The following is a 27,940-nucleotide window of genomic DNA, read 5'->3' on the forward strand; positions in this document are numbered from 1 at the left end:
ACTATCTTATAATGTTCCTATAAGAATTAAATGAGACACTGGAGAAGGAAATGGCAACCCACTCCAGTATTCTTGCCTGGAGAATCCCAAGGACGGCAGAGCCTGGTGGGCTGCAGTCTATGGGGTCGCACAGAGTCGGACACGACTGAAGAGACTTAGCAGCAGCAGCAGCAGCAGAGGATGATGGAATCACTAAATGGGAGCATCTCCCATTGATATCTCCAGTTCTAGGTTACTTCTAGAGTCAAATGTAAACCTAGGGCCTCAAGGAAGACCACACTTCCTCTTGGTAGGAACCAACAGAATCAATTCCATGAAGACTTCGCATTTTTAAATTAAATATTCTGTGAGGAAAAGAAACATGGTATAGACACAAAGTGGGTTTTCTCACTGTGCCAGATGGGGAGACCACCTAGAACATGTAAGACAATCCTTATCAGTTCCTGGGTTACAGTAAAACTGATATTTCAGAAAAAAAAAAAAAAAAGAATTAAATGAGAAAACTAATATATAAAATGCTTAGCTCAGCATCCAACACAGAATGAATCCTCAATAAATCCTACCTGTTAACTATCAGGCTGGGCTGTTCTGGTACGTGCTCAGTGCTAGGAAAGTCCTTTGAATACATCTATCCCCAAACTGCCTTCTTCCAGATAAGGAAATCAAAGCTTGGGGGTTAAGAGTCCTACTCAACACTGTATAGCTACTGGCTGAGCCAAAGTGGACACCAGTGCTCTCCAGAGCACAATTCCATATTCTTTTCACCACACCATGATAGCTTTGTTTACACTCCTAACCGAATGTAGAACCAGGACAGCCATAGTTTCAGAACATGTCAGTCATTTTAAGGCATGACTATGCCCCGTCAGAAAGTGAGGAGTGAATGACAGACAGCCTGGAAAGTAATTAAATCATTACAGAGCCAGCAGACTGTTTTCCTGGTTCTTTTTTTGGGGGTGAGGTGGGGAGGGAGTGTATTTATCTCCCATCTTGGGGGGTTTCTTTTGCTTCTCTTGTGTTCAGTCAGGCACTTTATTTCAGGAAGTACACACTATTATGCAGTGCTTAGAGTTTTGTCTAGTGAGAATTAGCTATCAGCATAAAGGTATCTATCCCAAAGAGTCTGTACTGATGTTAGGTTTAATTTTCTTTTCAACACAAGAGGGTGGGGAGAATGAACCGCCAAGCTATTCTCCTCATTCCGAATGTAAAATTTAAAAAATTATGTGTTAAACAGAGAACAATAGATCACTACAGTGTTTTAACTTTGAATTCCACTTATTTATATATATATGTATACACAATAGGAAATATGAAATATAATAATAGAAAAATGAAAAAAGTGTCAGTGTTTGCTAACCATGAGCTTTTACTACAAATAAAGAGTGAAACAGCACTAGGGCTGTCTGCCTGATATCACCTCATATTTTTTATAGCCACATTGGCATTCTGTCTGTGTAACAAGTGTAGCGATGACTTCATTCTCTAGGATGAAGGATAATGGATCTTAACCTTCCTATCACTTCCCTTTAACTCAAAGCACTAATGCAACTGAAGGTACATATAAATAAAATTTTATGAAGGGAAAGAATGGCCCTGTGAAAGTTTAACCTCCAAATCACCAAAAGGTACAAAGTACAATATATCTCAGAATCACAATTAACAAAGCCCCTGCCACAAAGCTTGGATGGAGAGCTGCCAAAAATTTTTTTTAAGGAAAATCTAAACTTTGAAGAACTTTAGGGTTTTTTTCCACAACTATTAAAGAAAAAAAAAAAAGCCCTAATGGTAAACAAAACGCCACCAACTCAAAACAAAGCACTGTTCAAAGGCAGATGATTCACTTACATTAAATCTACTAATGTGATCTTTCACATTAATTAATGTGAAACATCTTACCAACTTTATCTCTTTACCAACTAATTCCGGTTTTCCACAAATAACATATACAGTTGAATACTGGCATTCTTGAAAACAGCACTTGACTATATCAAGTTGCTTCTTCCCTAGAATAGTTACTATTCCTATCTTTTGCCTTTCTTCTCCACTCACTGATATTTACCACGCTGTGCCCCAGAACATGAACATCATTTGACAAGTCACATTTGGGCCCAGAAAGTTTGCAAAAACCTTTTCAAATACATGTCAACTGCGGGCAGAAATTGAGCGGGGGGGTGTGGTAATTGATTGTCATATTAGATTTAATATTTCCCTTTCCAAAACAGGTAATTAGAAACTATCTTCTCTTTTACTTTGCCACTTCTACGTAAATACGGCACCATTCTCAAGGCAAAGCTGATGCAGAAAACACACATCCACGCCAAGCGCGCGCGCACACATCCCCTTCCCCTCCCCCCACACACATCACAGTGGCTGGAGACAAGCCCGCAGCCCGGAGACAAGCCGTCACCCAGGAGCCCGAGAGTGCACCACCCTCCATTGAGACTGTCACCCCAGGTAACCGCACACAAAGCGCGCCTCGCTAGTTCACAGTCACGGTGCCAAGGTACTTGGACGGTAAGTCCGTGGCCGTCCACCTTCACACAGAGCGAGGCAAACCCGCAACCCCACCCGCTCTCACTTTCTCCTCCAGGAGCACCTAACGCGCTCGCCCACCCAGGCGGGCTCCCCGCCGGGCCCCGGTCGCCGCCGCTCCGCGGCCACTCACCCCGTCTGCAGTCGCAGTAGCCCCAGTCCACCTTGCCGCGGGCGTCCCCGTAGAAGCACCAGGGTCTGCCCGCGCCGTCCGGACTCCGGCAAAAGTTGTGGCGCTGCCCTCGCAGTTGCGCCCAGCCCGCCGGGGGCGACCGCGCGAGGAACGGCGGCACGTCTGCCCAGCGCAGACAAGGAGCGCCGGAGTCTGTCACGTTGGCCCCGGGCGCCCCGGCGGGGCAGTCCCCGGGAGGCGGCCGGGTCATGCGGAAGCCGTGCGCGCGCGAAGCGCGGAGCGCCGGAGGGGGGTGCAGGACGCGCGGGAGAGGGGGCGGCGGGGGCGTCTTCTGTGGCCGCCGCTGAGTGGCAAGGTAATAAGGGTCCTGGGGACCCCGAGAGGGCGCATGGTGATAGCGGTGGTGGAGCGGATAACCGAGGACCGAATCAAAGCTGACCACGCCGGGGAGCGCCCCGAGAATCAGAGCCACCGCGAAGTGGGGGAGCTTCATGGTGCCGGAGCCGCGGCGTCTGGTCCATGCTCCCCGGCTCCGCCGCTTCTGAAGGGGAGGCGGGGGAGGCGCTGCGCGTCCCCGGAACCCCCGCTCCAGCCCCCTCCCGCCCTCCCGCGCGCGGACCGCCTCCCGCCGCGGGGCCCGCTGCCGCGCCCCTGCTCGCTGCGCTCGGGAGCGGTCCCGGGCGGGGAAGGCGTGCGCTCCGCGGAGCCCTGGCTCGTAGAGAGGACCGGCCAAGAGAAGGCGCCGACCCGGGGACTCTGCCCTCTGGCGGCGGGCACAGGCGCGCGGTCTCGCCCCGGAGCCGGGCTCCGCCCTGTCCTTGCCGGGCTCCCGCTGTCAGCGCGCCGGGCCGGGCCAGACCAGCTCGCTGGCACCCCGGCGGCCTCGGGGTGCCTGAGCCAAGTCCGAGGGTGCCCACGCGGGGGACGGTCTTGGCTGCTCTTTGCCAGCAGCCGACACCACCACAGCCTTTCCGTCTGGCGGCTGCCAAACCTGCCACCAGCCCCTGCAGCCCACCTCTCCTCCACCCCTTTGCCGCGCTTCATTTCCTATGTTTTGAAATATTTATAAGTGTGGATGGGTTTAGTCCCTTGAAGTCCCGGGGTAAAAGCTATCAAAGCCCACTTGGAATGCCGAAGCCATTTTCCTGAGCTGTGAGCTCCTCAAGGACAAGACCACATTTCGTTTCCTTTATCTCCCAGTGCTTAAAACTTAAAACCGCGGGCCACACTTATTAGGCTCCAATAAACATTTGCTGAAATTAAATTCCTGAACCGACCCAGGGAAAGCAGGTCGAGCCTTTCTACTTCCTGCCACCCACTCTCCACCCGGTGCCCTGAACAACACCAGTTGTTTGGTTATTATTGGGATTCAGTGAAGCCCTCTTAATACCAAATTTCCTTTCTAGCCAGAGAAGATTTCATCCGTCCGGGTCTCCATCCTATCCAAAAAGCCCATCCCTCTAACACCTGCCTCGTTTTGGCCGAGCATGGGACTTGAGTTAAGCCTACTCATTTGCCTCTCCACAGTGGACTCTGTCCACCGGCAACTCTATAGCTGTTGGCTCGACCTTAGGAAAGCCTTTTCAACAGCTCCCCCGATTTGCACTGCCCCACTTCCCCGGCCAGAAAAAAAAAAAGTTGGTTTAGAATCTTTTTAAAAATCCCTGAAGCTGGATGTTTTAGGGATTTCCCCCTTCAGTTGTTCCTGACTATGCCACGGAAGTTAAACAAGAAACAAGGAAGGCCAATAAAAAAGGTAATGTTTTACATCCTGGCATAATCGTGTTGAAGTGTAGGGGAGACCGGCTGCCCCACAGTATACTGTTGTTTAGTCGCTACTCTTTTATGACCCCATGACTCTTTTGTAGCCCACCAGGCTCCTCTGCCCATGGGTTTTCTCAGGCTAGAACCCTGGAGTGGGTTGCCGTTTTCTTCTGCAGGGGATCTTCCTGACCCAGGGATCCAACCGGAGTCTCGTGCATCGCAGGCAGATTCTTTAGTGCGGAGCCACCTGGGAATCCCATCGTACACTCCTCTGAAGAAAACTTGAACATTAAATGTTTATTGTTAAAACCTAGTTTCAGTTAGAAACTGAATTAATTTCCTACCCCCAACTCAAATAATCTTAGTTTAACCATTCTGAATCATATTACTGTTTTCTTAATTTTTCACCCCTGTTAATGAAATATCTGATTTTTACTTAGAGAAGTGGACAAATGAACAATATTAGGCATCCAGGAATGTGTTTATTAAATCTTTATTCAAGATGTTTTTGCTCAAGATGCTTTTACCCACTGTTTCATTTTTTTTAAACTTACACTTTTCTGATTCCAAAAGCATAGTTAAAACTGTACTTGGCGAAGAAGCGTAAAGTTAAAATACATATTTGGGGGAAGTTGATTTACTTATTTTAGTAGAGGTCAGCAGAATTCACCAATCACAGATTTTTTCTTTTTTTTTTTACTTAACCATTGATTTGTACACTTTATTTTTTTAATTACTTCTTTATTTTTATTTATTTGTCTGTGCTGGGTCTTGGTTGTAGCACATGGGCTCTAGTTCCCTGACCAGGGATTGAACCCAGGCCCCTACAGTGGGAGCACGGAGTCTGAGCCACTGGACCATCAGGGAAGAATCACAGTTTAGTCAGTTCAGTCACTCAGTCGTGTCCGACTCTTTGCAACCCCATGAACCGCAGCACGCCAGGCCTCCCTGTCCATCACCAACTCCCAGAGTTTACCCAAACTCATGTCCATCGAGTCAGTGATGCCATCCAGCCATCTCATCCTCTGTCGTCCCCTTCTCCTCCTGCCCCCAATCCTTCCCAGCATCAGGGTCTTTTCCAATGAGTCAACACTTCGCATGAGGTGGCCAAAGTAGATTCCGACAAATCATAGATTCTTTGTCTATTATAGGTGACAGTTCTAAAAGGAATCACCCCTTTTCTTCAAAACTGAGTCTCCACCTTCTGCCACTCACATGATGGTCCAAGAAAGGCTCGCCCTGGGATTCTGATCGGCCCGCTTAGCCCTGCTTCTCTCCTTTCTCTGCATGGCTCCTACACCCAGGGCTTTCACACTTGCTGAGAGTCTGGAGGCAGACCTGGTCCCAGTGTACCTATGCACCTTGGAGAGAGGAAAATAACAAGAAAGAAGTGAGTAGAAGAGAAGATGGTTGGAACTGAGCTCCCAAGAATAGGGACCCTGGTGTGGCCTCTTCTCCAGCCCGTTTTACACCTAAGAGGAACTGACAATTTTCCAAGGTCTACTTAACAGTTAACAAGTTATGAAGCTGATTCATACGAAGTGGAGTTATCCACAGAAAATTCCACATCTGGATGTAATCGCCTCCATTTTAAAGCGTACCCTTTCCGAGATGATAAAACAGCATGTCTGTAATTGGACTGTGAAGTCAAGGGCCTCGATTTGGGTTTTGTCCTCTATTTTACAGGGAAAGTATGACTTAAACAGACCTGCTCTTTATGTATTACTCCGCCCTCCTGCTAATCTCTTCCTTCCCTCTCTTCCTTCATTCCTCCTGGCTGCTACCAACATGCAGATGTTTAGGATTTCCAATTCCCCATCCGATGGAATGGATTCCCCTTCCCTGATTTGCGTTTCTCCCTCCTGCCTCTGTCACATTACACTGCCTGTGTTGGGGGCTGGGGGAGAAGCCTCCCTCCACCCCGGAGAACCACCACCTAGCCACCGCTCCTCAGCCGCTCCTCACCCTGTCACACACAGCAAAGCCAAAGGAAAGGGGGCGGCAGCTCCATCGTGTTACAGCTGCAAGAAGCCCACTGTGGATGCTTTCTCTGCTTTCCAATCCCTTCAGCAGCGCTAAAGGAGCCAGGAGAAGGAACAGAATGAAACAGATGACACTTGGCAGGCATTTCCCAGCACAACCCTTCAAAAGCCCCATGAGGTCCCCCAGTCTCTCTTGTCACCTCTGTAACCTCCAGTTCCATCAAGCAACCTGGGTGACAAAGGCTCAAGAGCTCAACTATCCCCAGCCTCCCAGCCAAAAACCTAAAAAGGGAAGTGAAGAGGGGTGTCTCCCTGCCCACCTCACAGCAGGGAGGAGGTGCAGCCTTGGGGGTGGAGCCGGGCGCGAGTATTGAATACATGTGCATACCTGCACTTTACTGTGGCAACTGTGTTATATAGGGACATTTGGTTTTATGGTCGTTTAGGGGATCATTATGCTTTACCTACATAATGGACTGAATATACAGAGTTCTAAAGCCAATACACCAAATAACTTGGATAAGTTCCATGTACAGTTTGGGTACTGCCTGTATTTGGAAAAGCAAAATGCAGTATTTACTTGAACAATTCCAAGTGCAAAAATATTGTTAAAAAAGAAACACTGGGCATTGTTCTTTCACATAAAAGCAAAAATATATTAAATAATATCAATAACATAAGTCCATGTCTAGGGACTGTGGAAGATTTAAAATTATAAGACATTATCAGGCCTTTGGTCAAGGGGGGGTGGATACAACAAAAGAACATATAGTATTTACTTAAAAGTTCTGGAAAATAAAAGAAAGGTCCAGAAAACAAGTAATGAATTGCTAAATGAATGGCACAGTGGTTTGGCCAAAGGGGCTCTGCTTGACTCATTGTATTCATAATGCTTTTAAGAGGCATTTGATCTCTATTTTCCTTATTGTTTTAAATAGAATTTTATAAAACAGAATACTTTTTTGTTTCCATTTATTTTAGAAAGTTCATCTAACCTTGGTGTAATCCCTACCTGGAAATTAATTCTGTAGGTTCATTTTCAGGCTTACTCAAATTATACATAGGGTATATGAAGAATATAGATGTAAATATATAGATTTTCATTGTTGTTTTGTTGCTAAGTCATGTCTGACTCTTTTGTGACCCTATGGACTGTAGCCTGCCAGGCTCCTCTGTCCATAGGATTTCCCAGGCAAGAATACTGGAGTGGGTTGCCATTTCTCTCTCCAGGAGATCTTCCCGAACCAGGGGTCAAACCAGCATCTCCTACATTGGCAGGAGGTTTCTTTACCCCTGCGCCCCCCCAAAAGAAAAAATGTTATTTTGGCCTTGAAATATCTTAAGCAAGTTCCCTTAGTTTCCTAAGTCAAAGGCTCAGCATCTTCAAAAAAGGGATAGTAATCATGTTTCCAAGATAGATCTGATGGGGGGAGGTAACTGAGATAATGCCTATAAACTGATGAGCAGAGCACTCAGAAAGTGCCAACTATAATGCGGTAGATTAGCCTCAGTAACTGCCTTTGAGTTTTAACTCCTCAGAGTAAGTCACTCTGTGAAAACCTGCCTCCACAAAGCAGAAAATCCCCTCCCTACCACGCCCCTGTCCCTTGCTGCCCCCCAGCATCTCCCCTCTAAGATGGAAGACAAATAGGCAGCCACCCTAGCTTCACTCCCCTGAACACTAGTCCTGTCTGATGGGTTTTCTCTCTCCTCATCCCCACAGGTTTGGTCCCTGAAAGCCAAGGCACTACGGACAAACCCGAATGAACTTTCTGGTCAACCCATCACTAGATATTTTGAGTTAAAACTCTTTTCCTGAGCCGTCTGCCTGAGGATAATGAGTAGTTTTCAAATCTCTCAGTTGCAAGTGAGCTGTGGTCACTTGTAAAAGGAGTAAACAGATAGAAAGAAAAACCTGGCTAGAACTGTTTGCCGGTGATCTGGGAAGCACAGAATCTCCGTGTTGAAAAGGACTTAGAGCCCCAACTCTGTCAAATGCAGGAAACCTTTCTAGAATTTCCTAACAAGTAGACTTCCAGGTATTTTTTAAAAACTATGGGTGGGGGAAATTTCTACTTGGAAGCTAGCTCACTCTGTCTCTAGAAAATCCAAATTGTTAGGAAAATCTTCCCATCTACTAAGCCACAAGTTGCCTCCAGGTGGAAACCTACTTTATCCAGCTATGATGCTGGTTATACTCCTACTGATTTAGAGTCCAGCAGACCTGGGTTCAAATCCCTATTAAATTTATTAGTTTCCTGGCCTCCGGGGGGGGCAGTGGTATTAAAGAATCTTTTCTCCCCAACTTCTTTCACGTTCAAGAAAGAGATCTCCCCATTTGGAGTGTGCAGATCCAAGAACGGCAATTGATTCGCATTACTGGACTCCCTTAATAGTATTATTGTGGGAGGTATGAGTCTGTATAAGAATAAATGTTCAATGTCCTATTTTCCCTCCTTTTGCTTACTGTTTTCCCTACTTCATCACTGGAATCTTAGGGACCATAAAGTTGAGATTTGGACCTGGGTTGAGGTTGAAAGAGAGGGAGAGAAGCAGTTTAGCTGTTTAGTTGTTTGCCTACCTGGTGGCTCAGATGGTAAACAATCTGCCTGCAATGCAGGGTACCTGGGTTCTATCTCTGGGTCAGGAAGATCTCCTGGAGAAGAGAATGGCAACCCACTCCAGTATTCCTGCCTGGATAATTCCATGGACAGAGGAGCCACAAAGAGTTGAAGTCATGAAGAGTTGGATACGACTAAGTGACCAACACTTCCACTACTACTAGGAAACTACTTTGGGGTTTGGGATCAAAGCCTCAGCTAATTGTAAAAGTCTGCATTTGCCCGGCTTGTATCCTATGCATCAACGTCCTCCGGGGAACTCATTGCCTGAGGATGGGGGAGGGTGGGAGTGGAGATAGGATTTAAGGGTCCTGGCTCCCCACTCATCCATCAATCACTGCTAACCTCTTCGAAAATAGAGTTTCCCTGTTTGTAATATGGAGATAACTCTATTTTACGAAGCTGCAAGAATTAGAAACAGTATATTAAGGTCTGGACAGTGAGCACATGACTATCATTTAAGTATGTAAAGACAATTATCAGGACAAATATGGCAGTAAATGGCAACTCATAGAATTAAAAACAATACCTCAGATATTATTTACCCATTGCAGATTTCAATGGAAAAAAGTCACTCTTATTCCACATACCACACTATGATTACATTAACTTTTCCATAGCTGCATAATATGTGGTTGTTACACAATAAACACAGTCACTCTTGTATTTGAGTTTACTCTTTTTTGTTTGTTTGTTTGTTTGTTTTGAGTTTACTCTTAAACTTTTGTCTGTCTGACAGAATTCCCCATAGCCATTAAAACCCTGTTCAAACTATGAAATCTTCCCTAATCAAATTCTGCTGTTGAAATATGGGTTAGCCTGGCATGCCGTACACACAGAATTTCTACAGTCACAATCACATTGTTCCAGACTTGTTTTCATTGTAAAATCCCCAATGCAAAGAATTATGCATTCTATAGTGATTGGTCCTTACATGAAGCCAATAGGCGATGGAGTATTATTCGGCACTGAAAAGAATTACTCAGCATGAAAGATGTGGAAGGATCTTAAAAGCATATTACTAAGTGAAAGAAGCCAATCTGAAAAGACTATATACTATACGAGTTCAACTATTTGACATTCTGGAAAAGACAAAACTGTTGAGACAGTAAAAAGATTAGTGGCTGCTAGTGGTTGAGGTGTTGGGGCAGCAATGAACAGGCAGAGCATGGAGAATTTTTAGAGCAGTAAAAATACTTCATACGGTACTATAATAATGCATCCACGTCATTATACATTTGTCCAAACACATGGAATGTATACCACCAAGAGTAAACTGTAATATAAACCATGGACTTCGGACGATTATCATGTATCAGTGTAGGTTCATCAGTTGTAGCAAATATGTCACTCTGGTGGGGGATGTTGATAATGGAGGAAGCTATGCATGAGTGATGAAGAGGATATATGAAAATCTGTGTACCTTCCCCCTCAGTTTTGCTGTAAACCTAAAACTGCTCTAAAAATTTTAAGTCAAGTTTTTAAAAATGTCACCCAATGAACAGTGAGCAAATGAGATCCTCAAATAAAATGCAAATGAGCTTTTAATGCTTTTTTATAATATGATAGTGTAGTGTCTACAACAGAGACCACAAACTAGCCACCACCAAAATGGACATGCCATCTAGATATATTTTGTTTAGTGAAATGTTATTTTAATAATTGAACTTTATGTATTATTTAAAATCAGTAGCTCATCCATGAAATTATGGATTACCAGCCTTGTATGTGTGCATGTTAGAAAGCTTTTGACTGCAAGTAAAAGACACTTCAACTCAAATTGGCTTAAAGTCAGGTATTTTCAAGGATTATATGATCCCATTCAGTAGGAAGTACCAAGCAATCCAGGTTGATTGTTTCGGTGCCTAACCACACCTTTGAGGTGGCAGGCTCTTTATCTCTCTGTTTGGCTATCTGAGTGTTGGCTTCATCTTCAGACTGCCAACAAGGAACAAAACATTACATCTAGATAGAGGTCATGTCCAGAAGAAGAAAAGAGATTTGTTCTTTCTGTGCCCCTTTTCAGGAGCAAAATAATCTTTCCCCAGAGGCTTCCAAGGATTTCCCCTGACACTTTGTAGGCCATTCCTGGGCCACATGCCTGCACCTGTGGCTTCCCTGGTGGCTCAGTGGTAAAGAATCCACCTGCCAGTGCAAGAGATGCAGGAGGCACGAGTTTGATCCCTGGGTCAGGAAGATCCCCTGGAGAAGGAAATGGCAACCCACTCCAGTATTCTTGCCTGGAGAATCCCATGGACAGAGGTGGCAGGAAGGCTGCAGTCCATGTGGTCACATAGAGTCAGACACAACTGAGCATGCATGCACACCTGTTGCTGCAACAATCATTGACTGAAAGGATAGACTGAGCTGTGATTAGCTTGGACTAATTATGTGGGAACTTGGGAAGAGATCAGCTAATGTATACTACAAGTTGAAAAAATCAAGAGCTCTGGCACTATCACAACCCTAGTTCCCACACAGTGACAAATGTCTATGGCTATTTCCATCCTTAGACTTAGGGAACGGTCCTCAATTCACCATGGGTCCTACCTGCCTGGACTTTGTAAGCATTTGAGTTTACTATACCTGGTTTATACTTTTTTATCTGGCAGCAGCTTCATGCTAAATTATGATATTTCACAGATATTTTAGCCTATGGATTCTGGAGACACATGATAAATGTCTACAGTGACATGATAGTGTTTTGTCCCACAATTTAGTGGTTTAAAACAATAAGCATTTATTATCTCACAGAGTTTCTGGGAGTCACGAACTTGCGAGTGGCCGAACTGGGTGTTTCCGGCTTAAGACGTCTTACGAAGCTGCAGTCCAATTGGTGATGGGACTGCAGTTATCTGAAGGCCTGGCTGCACTAGAGAAATTGCTTCCCAGATCACTCACAGGCTGTTGGCTGAAGGGCTTAGTTCCTCAGCACATGGAATTCTCATCAGGCCATTCACAATAAGGCATTGGCTTCCACCGGGGCCAGTGATCCAAAAGAGCAAGAGCGTGACCAAGACAGAAATCACGAAGATTCTTATGACCTAATCTTACAACTGATACACTGTCAATTCTGCCATATCCTATTGCTCACAGAGTAAACTAACTGTGCTACGGTGCAGGAGGGGTGTGAGTTCCAGGGGGTGGGGACTGCAGGGGGGCACTCTTTGAGACTGGCTACTATAGTTGCATTCTGCAAAACTGTTCTATGCAGGAAATTTATATATATATTTTGGAATTTATAAAGTACTTATTTATTTGGCTGCATCACATCCTAGGTGCGGCACACGGACGGGATCTTTGTTACATTGTGCCAGATTGTTGCAGAGCCTGGACTGTCTAGTTGTGCCCACAGGCCGGGTTGTCCTGCAGCATGTAAGATCTTCATTACCCAACCAGGGTTCGAACCCGTGTACCCTGCATTGCAAGGCAGATTCCTAACCACTGGACCACCAGAGAAGTCCCAGACAGGGAATTTAGACAGATACTTACTTGCTGTGTGACTACATGAATTTTCCCAATGCTAAATATCTTGGAAGTGCATTGTCAATTAAACAATCACTTCAGTGAAACATAGGGTCAGCTGTAAGCAAAGGTGTCTTAATATCCCTAGAATTACATCTTCCACTCTACATTATAAGCTAACTCAGTCTTGTTTTTTATCTGTCTGCAAGGGGAAAAAAACCAAAAGATTTTATCAATGAATTCAGGGCTCCAAACTCCTAGTAAAAGACTCCCAAAGTGTACCAGCTGCCTGATAAGACTTAATGTATCAACCAGTGTGGAGATATTAACATTGTAACAGGGACAAAAGAATGCATGGAATGGACAAAGGATTATGGGCTTTCAGGCATCCCCTGAACTGAGTCCCAGGAGAGCAGGAATTTGGATAAGGAGGAAGCCTCCTGCAATTGTACCACCTGTAAGGCTGTCCCTAAGATACTGATAAAGAAAAAGAAACATGAAACGAAAATAACCCTGGTTTAATTTGATGAGAGCACTTCTCAGTTGCCTCAGTGGTGAAGACTATGCCTGCCAAGCAGGAGACCACAACAGATTTGATCCCTGGGTTGGGAAGCTCCCCTGGAGAAGAAAATAACAATCCACTCCAGTATTCTTGCCTGGGAAATCCATGGACAGAGGGGCCTGGTGGGCTACAGTCCATGGAGTTGCAAAGAGGCAAACACAACTTAGTGACTGATCAACAACAGCAATAACAATTTGATGAGGAGATCACAAAACTTCTCAGTTAAATTGTATTCGCCACAACTCCCAGAATTTTGTAATACAGTGAAGTTTCTTGTCCAAGAAATTTAAGCTTCACACATTGCTGTTGCCTTCCTACACACCCTCAAACCAAAAACCCCAAAGCATTAAAAAGGCTCACACTCTTGCATAACACTGCTATAAGAACTAGAGACAAAATATGCTCGTGGAGCTGAAATCAGAAAGAATTTCTTTTCTCCCCCTTCCATAAAACAGTTACGTTGTGAAGTACAGTTTGCCCTCATTTGGAGACTGAAAGATAACAGTTTTGAAACAGAGATTCATTGGCAGTATTTATAACTGAGTTGTGTAATAAACTCGGGGCATTAAAAATATGACGCTACTCTAGACTAGTCTTTATTTTTAGAAGGCTTAGAAAACCTCTATCCAGTGTTAAAAGTCTCTACATATGACGAAATGTTCTTTGCTATCCCATGGTCATTAGGAAAATGAAATACAGTCAGTCAGTCAACAAGAAAAACAATACTAGGCACACAGTATCAGTTGTGTTGGAGCTGACTCCTGGGCCCGAGCAAAGGCAACTTCATGGATGTTTCTGGGTTCCATCTAGGAACCTGAAATAAGAAATGTTAACTAACAAGGTTTTGTTCTGTAAAAGAACAGCTATTAATGTAATGCTTATGTCTTGTGGACTGTTTGTCTTCAGAAATGTTTTAGGTAAATTATTTCAGAGACTCAACAATAACTTTGAATAATATTAACCTTTGGAACTTAACTAGCTCAACAGGGCATAAAATAATGAAGGCAGAAAGAAGAAATCTGTTAAGAAATCAATCTCTTGAAGAGTTTTAAAATGCTCCAACGCTGGAAATCAACACAAAAATCTGAGCAATAGCATTAGTTTTAAGAATATAAATAATGACATAATTTTGGTTCTTGATTGTGATACATAATAGTGTTTGAAAGTTCTGATTTTATACTTCATAATTTTCTATATTCTTTTATTTTCAAAATATTTTTGATAAAGATTTACAAAGAAAGCACAGAGGGCACATTTAGTGGAATCCAAGTGAGCACTTAAAAATACATTATTTTTCATAATGAATTTTTCTCAAGTTGTTGGATGGATTTGTGCTGGGCTTATGTAAGCTATTGAGTGAGGTACTGGATCTTATTCATTTCTGGATCCTCGTTACTTAGTATAAGCTTTTCAATAAATATTTTCACTGACCCTAGTCTCTTATCTAGTTCTCTTGATGGTTAGTTGTTTACCTTTGTGAGATGGTTGCCTAGAGTTAAATGCACAGAAGGCAGTGAAATGCAGAGTTTTTTCCCTGCAAGTTAAAAGAGTTTTTATGGAAAATGTTAATAAAAACAAAGAAACTGACTTTATTTAGAACATTTTATTTTGCTACAAATATGTATCTTCCCATTATATTTTCTTTTTTATGCCCTTAGATGACAGATTGGATTAGCAATTCTAGAGGGACTGTGACCAAATAATTTTTAAGCATCTGGAGATGAATTTGAAGCAATGACAATTTTTTAAAATGTTTTTGGTGATCAGAGTAAATCATATGCTTTGTTGCTCAGTTGTGTCCGACTCTTTGCAACTCCATGGACTGTAGCCCGCCAGGCTCCTCTGTCCATGGGGATTCTCCAGGAAGAATACTGGAGTCAGTTGCCATGCCCTCCTCCAGGGGATCTTTCCAACCCAGGGATCGAACCTAGGTCTCCCACATTGTAGGCAGATTCTTTACCATCTGAGCCACCAGGGAAGCCCATCATACAAGTGCAAAATCAATCATGGAACTCACACAACCACACTGTATCCCTCCTCCTATTTTGCAAATACTGGAGAATGCTGCGATTTCAGTTTTTATAAACTTCACTCTAGTCCACAGGTCTCATGAAGTTGCAGGATATTAAACAATCTTAAGAATGATACTGAATGAAAAAGAAGTTGTTCTATATAAATCAGCAAAAATGAACATATACAATGTTCAGGAAAAACAAGTAAATGGATCCAATATTTCAGGAAGTTATAAAGTTAAAAAAGAAATGTTATTAATAACATTGCTGTATTTAAAGAAGAAAGATATGGTATTAACGATGCTGCTGTAGATGGTCCCTGACTTATAGTGATTCAACTTAATGATTTTTTAACTTAATGGTAGTGCGATATGCATTCAGTAGAAATCATACTTCAGATTTTGAAGCTTGATCTTTTTTTCAGGCTAGCGTTACATGGTATAATCTCATGATACTTAGTAGGAGCAGCTGCCTTCACGATCACGACAGTAAACAACCAACATACGTTAATAACCATTCTGTCTCCACATAGCCATTCTGTTTTTGACTTTCAGTACAATATTCATATACATGAGCTAGTCAACACTTTATTATAAATTAAACTTTGTGTAGATGGTTTTGCCCAACTGTGGGCTAATGTAACTGTTCTGACCATGTTTAAGGTGAATGAGGCGAAGCTCTGATGTTCAGTAGGTTAGGTGTATTCAATGCATTTTCAACACACAATATATTCAACTTACATTTATCGGGATATAACCCCATGGTAAGTCGAGGAATCTCTGTTGGCAGTCGAGGAATATCTGTATTTCAAAGATAAACTCTTATTCTATAAACTTGACTATTCCTAAATCTAAGTGATTCCGTAGGAGTTGAGAATTTTTATGGTTGCTTACTTTAAAAACAGGGCTTCCCTGGTGGCTCAGTGGTAAAGAATCTGCCTACCTATGCAGGAGACTCAGGTTCGATCACTGGGTTGGGAAGATCCCCTGGAGAAGAAAATGGCAACGCACTCCAGTATTCTTGCCTGGAAAATTCCATGGACGGAGGAGCCTGGTGGGTTATGGTCCATGGGGTCACAAAGAGTTGGACATGACTGAGTGACTGACAACACTAATACTTACTTCAAGGACACTCCTTGGTGATGATTAAATTAATGCAATAACAACATAATACCTGGCATACAGTAGGTTCTGGATAAATGATGGCTATTAATATTATGGCCAAAATTATTGGTATTAAAAAATAAGTACAGAATAGGACATCTTAGGATCAGGGGAGGTGCAATGAAAAAGAACAGGGCTTTTCTGTACTACTTTGTTGACTTTGGCCCCAGATCAGGCCATCAGACTGTCTTCTGAGATCGAGGTAAGAAGGAAGTTTGGACGTGGTTTACAGAAGTCACGGGTTCACTAACAGTTAGACTCAGCCTGCCCAGGAGCCAGGTTAACATTAGGCACTCTGGTTTCAAGTGGTCAATGCTTAAGAGCAAGCACAGTAGTCTTCTTCCAAGCAAAAATACTGATCCATAAACCTAAATGTTACCTGAAAGAACTCCTACACTTCTCTATTTATTTTGCTGTAAAGAAAGACAAAACAGATTGCTGGTTTCTGGAAATTTTAAGGAGCTCACCCTAGGCTTCTGCGTGATTTCTTGACTAGTATAATAACAGGCCAAAGGAATTGGTTTCTGAAAGGTGGCGGAGTAGAAGAACGTGCGCTCATCTTCTCCTGTGAGAACTCCAAACTTACACCTCGCTGCTGAACAACTGTCGACAGGAGAATGTTGGATCCCGCCAAAAAAAGATACCCCACATCCAAGGGCAAAGGAGAAGCACCAACAAGACAATAGGAAAGGCGAAATTGCATTTAGAATCAAATGCCATACCTACCAGAGACGCCCGGAGGGCTCAAACAAAACCTTGTGTGCACCAGGAGACCCCACAGAGACTGAGTCAGACCTGCCTATGAGTGTTTGAGTGTCTCCTGCAAAGGTACAGGTCAGCAGTGGCCTGCCGCAGGGGCAGGGGCTCTGGATGCAGCAGACCTGGGTATGGCATAAGCCCTCATGAAGGAGGTCACCATTAATCCCACCATAGAACTACTAGAACTTACACAGGACTGGGGACACAGGCTCTTGGAGGGCACAAACAGAAACTTGTATGCACCAAGACCCAGAAGAAAGGAGCAGTGACCCCACAGGAGACTGACCCAGACTTGCCTGTGAGTGTCCAGGAGTCTCTGGTAGAGATATGGGTCAGCAGTGGCCTGCTGCAGGGTCAGGGGCACTGACTGAAGCAGTGCTTGCAGGGGACTTTTTGCAGGAGGTCACCAATATCTTCATTACCTCCACCATAGTTTGGCCTCAAGTCAAACAAGAGGGAGGGAACACAGCCCCACCCATCAACAGAATATTGGATTAAAGATTTACTGAACATGGTCCCGCCCATCAAAACAAGACCCAGTTTCTGCCTCAGTCAGTCTCTCCCATCAGGAAGCTTCTATAAGCCTCTTATCCTTAACCATCAGAGGGCAGACAGAATGAAAACCACAATCAAAGAAAACTAACCAATCTGACCTCACGGACCACAGCCTTGTCTAATTCAATGAAACTATGAGCCTTGCCGGGTAGGGCCATTCAAGATGGATGGGTCATGGTGGAGAGTTCTGACAAAATCTGGTCCATTGGAGAAGGGAATGGCAAACCACTTCAGTATTCTTGCCTTGAGAACCCCATGGACAGTATGAAAAGGCAAAAAGATAGGACACTGAAAGATGAACTCTCCAGGTTGGTAGGTGCCCAATATGCTACTGGAGATCAGTGGAGAAATAACTCCAGAAAGAATGAAGAGATGGAGCCAAAACAACAACACCACCCAGTTGTGGATGTGACTGGTGATGGAAGCAAGGTCCGATGCTGTAAAGAACAATATTGCGTAAGAACCTGGAATGTTAGGTTCATGAATCAAGGTAAATTGGAGGTGGTCAAACAGGAGATGGCAAGAGTGAACATCAGCATTTTAGGAATCAGCAAACTAAAATGGACTGGAATGGGTGAATTTAACTCAGATAACCGTTATATCTACTACTGTGGACAAGAATCCCTTAGAAGAAATGGAGTAGCCCTCATAGTCAACAAGAGTCCGAAATGCAGTACTTGGATGCAATCTCAAAAACGACAGAATGATTTCTGTTCGTTTCCAAGGCAAACCATTCAATATCACAGTAATCTAAGTCTATGCCCCGACCAGTAACGCTGAAGAAGCCGAAGTTGAACGGTTCTATGAAGACTTACAAGACCTTCTAGAGCTAACACCCAAAAGAGATGTCCTTATCATTATAGGGGACTGGAATACAAAAGTAGGAAATCAAGAGATACCTGGAGTAACAGGCAAATTTGGCCTTGGAGTACAAATTGAAGAAGGGCAAAGGCTAATAGACTTTTGCCAAGAGAATGCACTGGTCATAGCAAGCACCCTCTTCCAACAACACAAGAGAAGACTCTACACGTGGACATCACCACATGGTCAAGACCGAAATCAGATGGATTATATTCTTTGCAGCTGAAGAAGGAGAAGCTCTATACAGTCAGCAAAAACAAGACTGGAAGCTGACTGTGGCTCAGATCATGAACCCCTTATTGCAAAATTCAGACGTAAAATGAAGAAAGTAGGGAAAACCACTGGGCCATTCAGGTATGACCTAAATCAAATGCCTTATGATTATACAGTGGAAGTGAGAAACAGATTCAAGAGATTAGATCTGGTCGAGTGCCTAAAGAACTATGGACAGAGGTTCATAACATTATACAGGAGGCAGGGATCAAGACCATCCCCAAGGAAAAGAAATGGAAAAAGGCAAAATGGTTGTCTGAGGAGGCCTTACAAATAGCTGTGAAAAGAAGAGAAGCTAAAGGCAAAGGAGAAAAGGGAAATATATACTCATTTGAATGCAGAGTTCCAAAGAGTAGTAAGAAGAGATAAGAAAGCCTTCCTCAGTGATCAATGCAAAGAAATAGAGGAAAACAATAGATGGGAAAGACTAGAGATCTCTTCAAGAAAATTAGGGATACCAAGGGAAAATTTCATGCAAAGATGGGCACAATAAAGGACAGAAATGGTATGGACCTAACAGAAGCAGAAAATATTAAGAAGAGGTGGCAACAATACACAGAAGAATTACACATAAAATTATACACATGACCCAGATAACCACTATGGTGTGATCACTCACCTAGAGCCAGACATCCTGGAATGCGAAGTCAAGTGGGCCTTAGGAAGCATCACTACGAACAAAGCTGGTGGAGGTGATAGAATTCCAGTTGAGCTATTTCAAATCCTAAAAGATGATGCTGTGAAAGTGCTGCACTCAATATGCCAACAAACTTGGAAAACTCAGCAGTGGCCACAGGACTGGAAAATGTCAGTTTTTTTTCCAATCCCAAAGAAAGGCAATGCCAAAGAATGTTCAAACTACCACATAATTGCACTCATCTCACATGCTAGCAAAGTAATGCTCAAAATTCTCCAAGCCAGGCTTCAACAGTACACGAACCATGAACTTCCAGATGTTCAAACTGGATTTAGAAAAGGCAGAGGAACCAGAGATCAAATTGCCAACATCCACTGGATACGGAAAAAGCAAGAGAGTTCCAGAAAAACATCTACTTCTGCTTTATTGACTACATCAAAGCCTTTGGTTGTGTGGAACACAGCAAACTGTGGAAAATTCTACAAGAGATGGGAATACCAGGACATCTTACCTGCCTCCTGAGAAATCTGTATGCAGGTCAGGAAACAACAGTTAGAATTGACGTGGGACAACAGACTGGTTCCAAATTGGGAAAGGAGTATGTCAAGGCTGTATTTCGTCACCCTGCTTATTTAACTTATATGCAGAGTACATCATGAGAAATGCTGGGCTGGATGAAGCACAAGCTGGAATCAAGATTGCCAGGATAAGTATCAACAACCTCAGATACACAGACGATACCACCCTTGTGGTAGAAAGTGAAGAACTAAAGAACCTCTTGATGAAAGTGAAAAGGAGAGTGAAAACTTTGGCTTAAAACTCAACATTCAGAAAACTAAGTTCATGGCATCCAGGCCCATCACTTCATGGCACATAGATGGGGAAACAATGGAAACAGTGAGAGATTTTATTTTGGGGGGCTCCAAAATCACTGCAGATGGTGACTGCAGCCATGAAATAAAAAGACGCTTTCTTCTTGGAAGAAAAGCTTTGTCCAACCTAGAGAGCGTATTAAAAAGCAGAGACATTACTTTACCAACAAATGTCCTTCTCATCAAAGCTATGGTTTTTCCAGTAGTCATGTATGGATGTGAGAGTTGGACTCTAAAGAAAGCTGAGCACCAAAGAATTGATGCCTTTGAACTATGGTGTTGGAGAAGACTCTTGAGAGTCCCTTGGACTGTAAGGAGATCCAACCAGTCCATCCTAAAGGAAATCAGTCCTTAGTATTCATTGGAAGGACTGATGCTGAAGCTGAAACTCCAATATTTTGGTCACCTGATGTGAAGAACGGACTCATTTGAAAAGACTCTGTTGCTGGGAAAGATTGAAGGCAGGAGGAGACAGGGACGACAGAGGACGAGATGGTTGGATGGGATCACTGACTCAGTGGACATAAGTTTGAGCAAGCTCCAGGTGTTGGTGATGGACAGAGAGGCCTGGCATGTTGCATGCCGTGGTGTCCATGGGGTGCGTCCATGGGGTGGCAAAGAGTCAGACACAGCTGAGTGACTGAACTAACTGACTGAAAGAAATTGAAAGAATTCCCTTTCCTCAAACTCTGGTGGATAATCTTCCTAGGCTCCCATGCAGGCTGTTCTTACCTTCTCCCTCCTTTCTCCAGGCCTTCTGCATCATAGCGACTCCATGAGAGGTATCTGTTGTTGTTATTTAGTCGCTAAGTTGTGCCTGACTCTTTTGTGAGCCCCATGGACTCCTCCGTCATGGGCTTGTCTAGGCAAGAATACTGGAGTGGGTTGCCATTTTCTCCTTTCCGGGTCTTTCCTACCAAGGGATCAAACCTCCATCTCCTGCACTGGCAAGCAGATTCTTTTCCACTTAGCCATCAGGGAAGCCCAAAGGTACCTGTGTTGTTGTTCAGTTGCTAAGTTGTGTCTGACTTTTTGACCCCCATGGACTGCAGCATACCAGGCTCCCCTGTCCTCCACTGTCCCCCAGCATTTGTTCAAGTTCATGTTCATTGAGTCAGTGATGCTATCTAACCATCTCATGCTCTGCTGCCCTGTTTTCCTTTTGCCAAGGTACCTGTATCCTTAGCCAATTTTTAATAGGTGACTTTTCCATCAGAAAAGGGTGGTATTACAATTAACGTGATCATTCAGTTGCATTTATTAATTTTTCTTAATGTCAGTAAACAAACTTTTATCATCTCTGTTACAAATCTCTAAATAAGGGGATGCTGTGTAGCCTGGTGGATAGCACACAGACTGTCAACCATAGGGCGTTATATCAAATTCTCCCCAGCCGTTTAACAACTCAGATCTTTGCTAGTTTCTCTTCGAGTTGCATCTGGAGGTGTCAGCACCACCTCAGAGTGATGTTGTGCAGGAATAAGAAAAATGCTGTGCTGGCTACTTCATGACCACTGAACAGATGGTACGTTTTCTGTTTTGTTTTTTCCCCCTTTTTCTAACCTCATCCTTTGTTCAATATTATTGAAGAACTAACAGTTTTTTCCTACCAAAGCATGTTGAGTCAAGATGCAGTTTTACAATCCAGACTAAAACAGAACAGTCAGGGAAGGCTGCTACACATCCTTGAGAACATGCTAACCTTTCAAAAAAAAACCAAAACCCTTACCCAGTGTGCATTTGTGGCTCTGAAATCTGGTAAATAATGTGTCGTTAATTAAAACCTCAGCTTCTTTGGGAAAGAACTGAACTTCCTTTGCCTTTTAAATTGGTAGACAAAGGAGTTCAGACCAAATTAAAGTGTTGGTAAGCCTTTGAAACATAAAACAAGTAAGATATTACCTCTAAGGACTAAATTATGCACTGATACTCTTTTGGGTTCTCACACAGGAATTTTAACTTTTTTTACTTTATTAAAAATCTAAGATATTTAGGCCATTAAATTTTATCTATGTAAGTTTGTTGTTCTTGTTTAATGAAGGTATCAGTGGTAGTCATTTCCCTCTTCCTCTTGAATTAGAATGCCAGCTGTGGTGACTGTAACACTGTAGTCTGGGTTGATCCCTGGGGTTCCTTACCTACTGCTGTAGCCACAGCAAGGGTTTTTTTTTACCTTTCTTTCTGGAGCACATGTTTGTAAACCAAAGCTTGCTGACATTGAGTATCACCCAGGTTTTAGCTCTTGTCTTCACTATTATAGGGGCGCTACACCCAGGGTTGCCCTCTTTTCTCTACATCCTCAAAAATGCTGTTTTAATGGATTCTGTCTGATCTTCCTGAATCTTCTCTGGATCAGAATTAGCTTCTACTTTAATCTTCCCTTTAAATTCTCTTTACAGTTAAAGAAACTCCATGTGGCCTAGCCTGCGAACTTTGTCTTGGACTTTTTGTGCTTTGTTTACTTTCTTTGGCCACATTCCTTTTCATTGTTTTTGTTGTTGCTGATTTCTTCCCCCACTGTATCAAGTTCACTGATATTTCAGGCCTCTCATACTTGCTACTCCCTCTTCAAAGAATGCCCTTCTCTGGGTCTTCACAGAGCCACACTTCAACTCTTGGGTCTCAATCAGATACCACCTTTCCAGGTAGTCTCCAAATCTGCACCCTCTAGCTAAAAACTCATCATCACCCTTCCCCCAGGTCACTCGCCATCCCATTGAACTGTTCTCCTTCCTTCACAGCACCTACTGCTGTCTGAAGTGATCTTTGTCTTTAACTGTGTTTGTTGTCTGACTCCACACTCAGGAAGGTAAGCGCCATTAGGGCAGGAACCTGTCACTTCTGCTCTCCACAAAATCCCTGGTGTGTAGCACAGTTCCCATAGAGGCTTCATGAATAATTTCTTGAAGAAATAAGTGAATGAATCAATGACTGTCTTCATCCTCTTCTCCATCTACTTCAGTTCAGTTCAGTTCAGTCGCTCAGTCGTGTCTGACTCTTTGCGACCCCATGAAGTGCAGCACACCAGGCCTCTCTGTCCATCACCAACTCCCAGAGTCTACCCAAACCTATGTCCATCGAGTCGGTGATGCCATCCAACCATCTCATCCTCTGTCGTCCCCTTCTCCTCCTGCCCCCAATCCTACCCAGCATTAGGGTCTTTTCCAATGAGTCAACTCTTCGCATGAGGTGGCCAAAGTATTGGAGTTTCAGCTTCAACATCAGTCCTTCCAATGAACACCCAGGACTGATCTCCTTTAGGATGGATTGATTGGATCTCCTTGCAGTCCAAGGGACTCTCAAGAGTCTTCTCTAACACCACAGTTCAAAAGCATCAATTCTGCGGTGCTCAGCTTTCTTCACCGTCCAACTCTCACATCCATACATGACCACTGGAAAAACCATAGCCTTGACTAGACGGACCTTTGTTGGCAAAGTAATGTCTCTGCTTTTAAATATGCTATCAAGGTTGGCCATAACCTTCCTTCCAAGGAGTAAGCGTCTTTTAATTTCATGGCTGCAATCACCATCAGCAGTGATTTTGGAGCCCCCCAAAAAAAGTCTGCCACTGTTTCCACTGTTTCCCCATCTATTTCCCATGAAGTGATGGGACCAGATGCCATGATCTTAGTTTTCTGAACGTTGAGCTTTAAGCCAACTTTTTCACTCTCCTCTTTCACTTTCATCAAGAGGCTCTTTAGTTCTTCTTCCCTTTCTGCCATAAGGGTGGTGTCATCCGTATATCTGAGGTTAATTGATATTTCTCCCGGCAATCTTGATTCCAGCTTGTGTTTCTTCCAGCCCAGTGTTTCTCATGATGTACTCTGCATATAAGTTAAATAAGCAGGGTGACAATATACAGCCTTGACGTACTCCTTTTCCTATTTGGAGCCACCTATTTAATCTCACCAATTAATCAAGGTCCGTTTTTTTCTCCTATAAATATCCTTCGAGACAACTCTAGTCCACAATGTCGTTTAAAACAGCAGTCCTCATTTTAAAAGTACGAGGCTACCTGTTATTAATAGAATTCCTCACGACTCTGCCCTAAGTTTCAGTGGCTAGTCCACTCCTCTGAATGATTAACCTGGATTTAGGTTAGAATCAATCAGTTTTGACCTCATTCAGTTCTGAGAGACATTTTGGTGAATAAGTGAGTGTGTGTGTGTGTGTGTGTGTGTGTGTGTGTGTGTGTGTGTTCTTGCGCATGCTTAGTCCCTTAGCCATGTTCGACTCTTTGCAATGCCATGGATGTAGCCACCCAGGCTCCTATGTCCATGGGATTTTCCAGGCAAGAATACTGGAGTGGGTTGCCATTTCCACCCCAGGGCATCTCCCCAACCCAGGGATTGAATCTGTATATCTTGCGTCTCCTGCATTGGCAGATGATTCTTTATCACTGGGCCATCTGGAGCTCAGGCATTAGCCCCAAAATATTGCTCAGTATTCTCAAGAGTGCCACCAGCCTCTTTGAGACAATACATTCTAGTGTAATTCCCCCCCTTTTCATACCAGCCTGCTCCAGACAGTGAGGAGTCCAACCCAGACCCATTCCAGAATGGTTGTTAACTGATATCAAACCAAGTTAAACCCTATATGCAATAGATAAAAAGAAATAAATAAATTTGGTACTTCTTGCTTTCCCATATTCTTCATTTTGAGCACCGTCTGTAGCAGTGTACCTCCTGAGTGGGATTCCAGGACCTGCTTTCCTAGATCTGGCACTTTCCAGCTGTTCATACCTTCATACCCAGAAGGTGGCTTCGGGAATACAGCCTTAAGACTGCAGGCTCTCCTCTCTCTGCAAGTCTCCTATCACAAACACTGCCTTATGGACGGTGTGCGCCCCCTAAATCACTTCAGTAGTGTCTGACTCTTTGTGACCCCATGGACTGTAGCCCACCAGGCACCTCTGTCCATGGGATTCTCCAGGCAAGAATACTGAGTAGGTTGCCATGCCTTTCTCCAGGGTTATGGACAGTATCAGATCCTGAGTGTTTGCCAGCCATTGATTTGATACATTCCTTTGTGCTGGACTAAAAGAACCCTCAGGGCCTCTTCTCCACCTCCAGGAGTCTTAATTATAATAGCTTTTTAAGATAACCATCCACTTCGGTGTGTCACCCACAGGAATGAGAGGAGAGGTTAAAATTCTAGACCAGGTAAGAGGTGAAGGAGAGTCAACAGGTTGAGACTGGTGCTTCTGATGAGGAGCTTGTTGAGCAGCTCACATTCTGCTGGGTCTGTGGCCAAGGACTTCTCCCAGCTCTCGAGAACTGAATGAAAAAGCGACTTGAGCACCGTTTTGGGGGCAAAAAAGTAAAATGATCCACTTGAGGCTTTAGATTTCCTGTGGTGATTTCTAAACGTCTACATTCCCGATTGTTCTCTCAGCTTTTCAGCCATTTTCCCCCCGGAAGGCTCTCTTTGTCTCTTCCCACACCCGTTTCAGTGATAGTTTCTCTCCACGGCTTACTCAATCTGCATGCAGTTGCTCTCTCCCTGCCCCGTTTGTGTTTTCCTCATTCCCTTACCTGCTCTGCCATTAAAAAAAAAAAAAAAAAGATCCCTCTTTTGGAATCTGTTATGTGTATAATGGACATACCACCTCAAAAATATTCCCTTCAGGAATAGAATAGAGGGAAAAACAGGAGGAAAAATGTTCAAAGAAGCTTGGATCTGTTTCTCATCTTCGCTTGTGTGGCAAAGAGAAGGACAGAGTCCAGGTTCTCCCTCTCTACAAAAAACCTACTCACCCTGGAGGTCTGCTCATCTTCCTTGATGGATTGGAGCCTAATTGTCTGTCTCAAGTCATTAGGCTACTAGATTGTTAGTGTACCTTTTATTTATGCTCTTCTCTATTAATATTATCATTATTAATATCAACCATAAGAAAAGCAATGAAATTACCTATATTCTTTGTTATTATAACCTCCTCTAATCTTTAATTAGGTCATTAACTTTTTGCTATCATGAAAAAGGATAGTGTAAAATATCAATATATTAAAAGATGAAGAAAGCTATTGCATCTATTAATTAGGCATTCAGTGGGTATTTTGACAAAGAGAAATAGAAGATTTTGTATAAAATTAATTGATTCAAGTATAACTTTTCACACAAATGAAATGAAATGTGTAATTTCAGCTTTTTGAATGAAAAAATTGAAGATTGAAAATGAAAAATTCAAACCTCTTTGAGGTTTGAATAATAAACTATGTGTGGTGTGATTGTAAGATTGCATCTCAACTTTTCTAGAAAGCATGAAAAAATGCAGCTGCATTTTTTACCACAGTAACATTACAATCACTTGGTCTGTTGAAATTACAAGTCAAGAAGAAGCCTCTTGTCTCTGCATATAGATGTGAAGTCTGTGGAATGGCACTATATTTTTTCAAGCTATTGAAGATGGGCTCGTTGCTAAACAGATACAGGTTACTATTTAGTGAGGTTTAGTTAGTGTGATAATGAGGATCCAAGGGGGAATTTTCCAAGACAGTTGAGTTTTAAATACACAACGTGAACTTAGCTGGAAAGAAGCACAGACATAAAAAAACAGGAGCTAGTACAGTGTTCTAACAGCACAGTGGTGAAAGGTAGCAAGAAATGAATAGTGAGTGCAAATGTGAACCAATTCAGCCCAGAGCACCAAAGCAGTACTCAGATTTCTCTAATTAAGGTTCAAATAAAAAGGTGGGGAATCACTTATTTTTTGGAAACATAATGACTATGAAAACATAAATAATTTCTGGTGGAGAAAAACCCATGAGCTCTATTCTGACTTGCAGCTTAAAAGGCTGCTTTTTGTTTCGTGCCATTCGGATAATAACAGCTCCCATTACTTCATTCCTAGCAATGATAGTGAATTTAATATGCTATCTTATTTGATCTTGTTGAATGACAGACATTTTACATGAGGATACAGAAGTTTAGTGAAGTTAAGTAAGCTGTGCTGCAGCTTAGGAGGTGAAACCAGGACTCAAACCTAGGTCTTACCAGATGCCAGAGCACTTGCCCATCACTACTGCCCTGTGCTGCCCCTTGTATTGGCAGTTTGCAGGCAGTGAGAAGGACACAAGATTTTTTTCAACCTGCAAACAGATGTGTACAACACTTTTGTGAGCTCACTTGTGAAAAACTAAACCAAAGCAAAAATACGAGGGCATTAAGGTTTAAGAAAACCTAAACAAAGCCAGTGGAATTCACAGTCTGAGTTTTTGTCTCATTTTTTTTTGATAGGTAATGAAATACGGTTGAACTTGGGAGCCTCTCAGAAAAGTGGAGACATTCTTGGGAAGAAATATGCAAAACACGATAATCCTTTGGACTGTCGTTCTTATAAAATATAGCAGTCTCTTTCAGACAGCAACAACAATTAGTCATGACTTACACATTCTTCTTAAGATATATCAGAGTCCTTTTAAAGTTCCAAAATGTAATACTCAGCACAGAAATAGAGTAACAGATGTTATAACCAAATTAAGGGTTCTTCCCAGACATCTTTTATTGACATTAGAGTGGTACAGAGGCACACTAAAGCCTTTGAATAAAGTGCTACACTCTCAACCTGAGGATTTGGTAGAAAATAACTTCTGCAATTGATGTTTCAATTTCAACTGCTTGTGTAGGGGCTGAATTGCTTCAGTTGTGTCCGACTCTTTGCAACCCCATGGACTGAGGCCATCAGGCTCCCCTATACGTGGGATCCTCCAGGCAAGAATATTGGAGTGGGTTGCCATGACCCTCTCC

General features: G+C 43.1%; 2 protein-coding genes across 10 annotated transcripts in view; one reads left to right on the top strand and one right to left on the bottom strand.

Moving 5' to 3' along the window:
* Positions 1 to 3,211, bottom strand: part of LOC145505938 (neurotrypsin-like) — a 74,870-nt gene extending 71,659 nt beyond the window's left edge. Inside the window, 1 exon segment of the mRNA XM_081489309.1 lies at positions 2,669 to 3,211. Within this exon segment, the coding sequence (XP_081345435.1) occupies positions 2,669 to 3,161 (493 nt within the window). The 5' untranslated portion in view covers positions 3,162 to 3,211.
* The window catches only part of LOC145506617 (uncharacterized), a 150,076-nt gene that overhangs the window by 106,547 nt on the left and 15,589 nt on the right, over positions 1 to 27,940 (top strand). The window contains exons 1-5 of one of the 9 annotated variants that reach the window (XR_014054080.1): positions 2,466 to 2,517; positions 5,584 to 5,822; positions 6,503 to 6,708; positions 8,138 to 8,453; positions 8,741 to 8,861. The exons of 1 other annotated variant lie outside the window; for it this stretch is intronic. The gene's annotated coding sequence lies outside the window, so the exon portion shown is untranslated. 7 more of the 9 variants (XR_014054086.1, XR_014054069.1, XR_014054090.1 and 4 more) reach the window with 7 other exon arrangements.

This window comes from Giraffa tippelskirchi, chromosome 1 (assembly GCF_054371585.1).
Source record: "Giraffa tippelskirchi isolate mGirTip1 chromosome 1, T2T-mGirTip1v1.2.pri, whole genome shotgun sequence".
In the NCBI taxonomy this organism is placed as follows: domain Eukaryota; kingdom Metazoa; phylum Chordata; class Mammalia; order Artiodactyla; family Giraffidae; genus Giraffa; species Giraffa tippelskirchi.